The 2,374-nt window shown below is 45.0% G+C and overlaps 1 protein-coding gene across 1 annotated transcript in view; it reads left to right on the top strand.

Annotated features, from left to right (window-relative positions):
• Nucleotides 1-282: 282 nt before the first annotated feature.
• Nucleotides 283-2,374, top strand: part of OTP (orthopedia homeobox) — a 4,235-nt gene continuing 2,143 nt past the window's right edge. Inside the window, exons 1-2 of the mRNA XM_068109005.2 lie at nt 283-346; nt 1,381-1,754. Of these exons, the coding sequence (XP_067965106.1) occupies nt 283-346; nt 1,381-1,754 (438 nt within the window). The remainder of the gene's footprint in view (nt 347-1,380; nt 1,755-2,374) is intronic.

Raw genomic sequence — 2,374 nt, 5'->3', positions numbered from 1 at the left:
GTGGGCGGGGCCTCGAGCGCGCTCTCCTGGCTAATTTAGGAGGAAGGCCGTCTCCCCCCTCGTCAGATCTCATTGGCTGTGATTGTGTGACGGTTTCTGATTTAGTTCCCTGATAAGGCGGGCCATTAGCCACGAGGAGTTATATGTGTCCGGCCTGGGGATAGGCGGCGAGAAGAGAGAGAGAGGGAGAGAGGGAGAGCGGGGGAGAGAGAGAGAGAAACGGAGAGAGCAGGTGTGTAAGAGAGCGGCAGGTGAACAACAGGCCGAGCCAGGAGCTGCGCCATGCTATCCCACGCCGAGCTCCTCGACTCCCGTTTGGCTCAGCGCACGCTCTACTCTTCTGAAGGTAAGCTTGGCTGGGCTCCGGCGTGCATTCACTTTTTTGTTTTTTCATTTGTGTTATCCCTTTCTCTCATTAATAATTGTCTACTTACTGGCCACAATTGATTTTGCCAATTTAATTCGTTATATATATATACATATACATATACACACATATATATATATATATACATATATATATATATACATATATATATATATATATATATATATATATATATATATATATATATATATATATAATTGTCGAACTTGATTGTCTTGTTAACCAATATCCATATTTTTTATAATTTTTAAAAATCTAATTTCCCAATTATTGTTTCTAAATTACTTTTGTTTTAATTTATTTGTGCAATCGAATGTGCTTTGTGATGAAATTCTTATTTGTATATCAATATGTATCGACATATATTGTATATTTATATTTTTAACAAACGCAGATGAAATCGCATGTTTTACCTTTATGTGTACCTTTCCGCTCTGTTTCTTGTTTCCTCTCTAATGAGTGTATACTTTTTTTTTTTAATACCTGGTGTTGATGTTCATACTTTGATACAATTCAAAGCAGACGCCAAAATGAATATGGACTATTTGATAGACTTTTTTTTTTGCAAAAGCTTATTGTTGCGAATTGGTTTGGCAGATTGGTTGCAATTATTTATTTATTTTTGATTATTACTTTCCATTCTGCAAGAAACGCGCGATTTTAATAATCACAAACTTGCACGCGAAAGTATGACGTCACTTTATAAACGCTCGGTGATTCTCATGAAGCGAGTCGGCTCGAGTCACGAGGATGGAGTGAATGGGATCCACCGGTTCGTGACTTGCACCCACAGTGGGTGGTCGAACTTACGCATCAGGCATCACCGGAGCTACTACTAAGGGACGAACCCTTCGGTGGCGACCCATGGCGCGGGATGCCGCGCACGCGATGTGAGTGCGAGCGCGCAATGGTCCGACACGGAATGTGCCTCCGTGCACGGAAAGGACTCCGTGCTTATGTGTGAATTCTTTATCCGTGCGCGTGCCGTGCAGGCATTAAGGATGGCGGCGGAGACATGCTGCGCTCGGACGTGGGAAAATGCCGCCTGAGCGCCCTCGAAGGCTCGGCCTGCGTGTCCGGCGTTTGCGCGGCCGGCTCCGTGCAGGTCGAGGGGGTCACCCTGCTCACCAGCGAGGAGCTGCCCGCGTCCGCCATCGCGGCGAGCGCGACCAACTCCGGGGCCGCCCCCGCCAAGGAGGCCGAGAAACCCTCGGTGACGCCGCAAAAGCAAAAGCGACATCGGACGCGTTTCACGCCTGCGCAACTGAACGAGCTCGAACGAAGCTTCGCCAAGACTCACTACCCGGACATCTTCATGCGAGAAGAGCTGGCTCTGCGTATCGGACTCACGGAGTCTCGAGTACAGGTTGGTCACGCATTCAAAGCAATCTCGCTGTGTTTCCATGGCAACTGCGACCCGGTATACTGTGGGTTTTATCAAGCATGGGGATGGGTGGAGGATGCGGGAGAGGGAGGGGAAGGAGACGTTGTGCTTACAAAATGTCCAACGACTTGCGTAGGATGTTTAAGCGATGATATGATAAATATATAACCAAAACATATATATATTTAAATGTGTCATATTAGAGGAGGTTTGGAGGCTGCAAATAATACAAGTTGTTAAAAAAAATAAAGCTTTTGACCCAAACGTCAAAAAATTAACCCCAGGAATGATCCGTTGATATCTGGAGATAATTTGGCAAAAATGACATGTTCTCACGGCTTCATCAAAAGAAGGGGCAAATACAGGTTGGTTTTAAATTCCCTGCTGAAGGAACATCCCGAGCCATTTATTGTCCTGGAAGACAAACGATCACGTGATGTATGGGATACAATTATCGACTCACGGTGATTTATCGATCTTATACTTGAAGCGACAAGGGTACGATTCGGTAAACTTTCCTCGTCCGTAACAGCAATCGTTATGAAAAGTCGCATTAGTATTAATTCTTATTTTTGTTCTCACGGAACAGTTTGGAAAATGGT

This window comes from Myxine glutinosa, chromosome 2 (genome assembly GCF_964187855.1).
Source record: "Myxine glutinosa chromosome 2, kmMyxGlut1.1, whole genome shotgun sequence".
In the NCBI taxonomy this organism is placed as follows: domain Eukaryota; kingdom Metazoa; phylum Chordata; class Myxini; order Myxiniformes; family Myxinidae; genus Myxine; species Myxine glutinosa.
The sequence above is the reverse complement of the archived record's forward strand: the minus strand, read 5'-3'. Positions and strand labels throughout refer to the sequence as shown.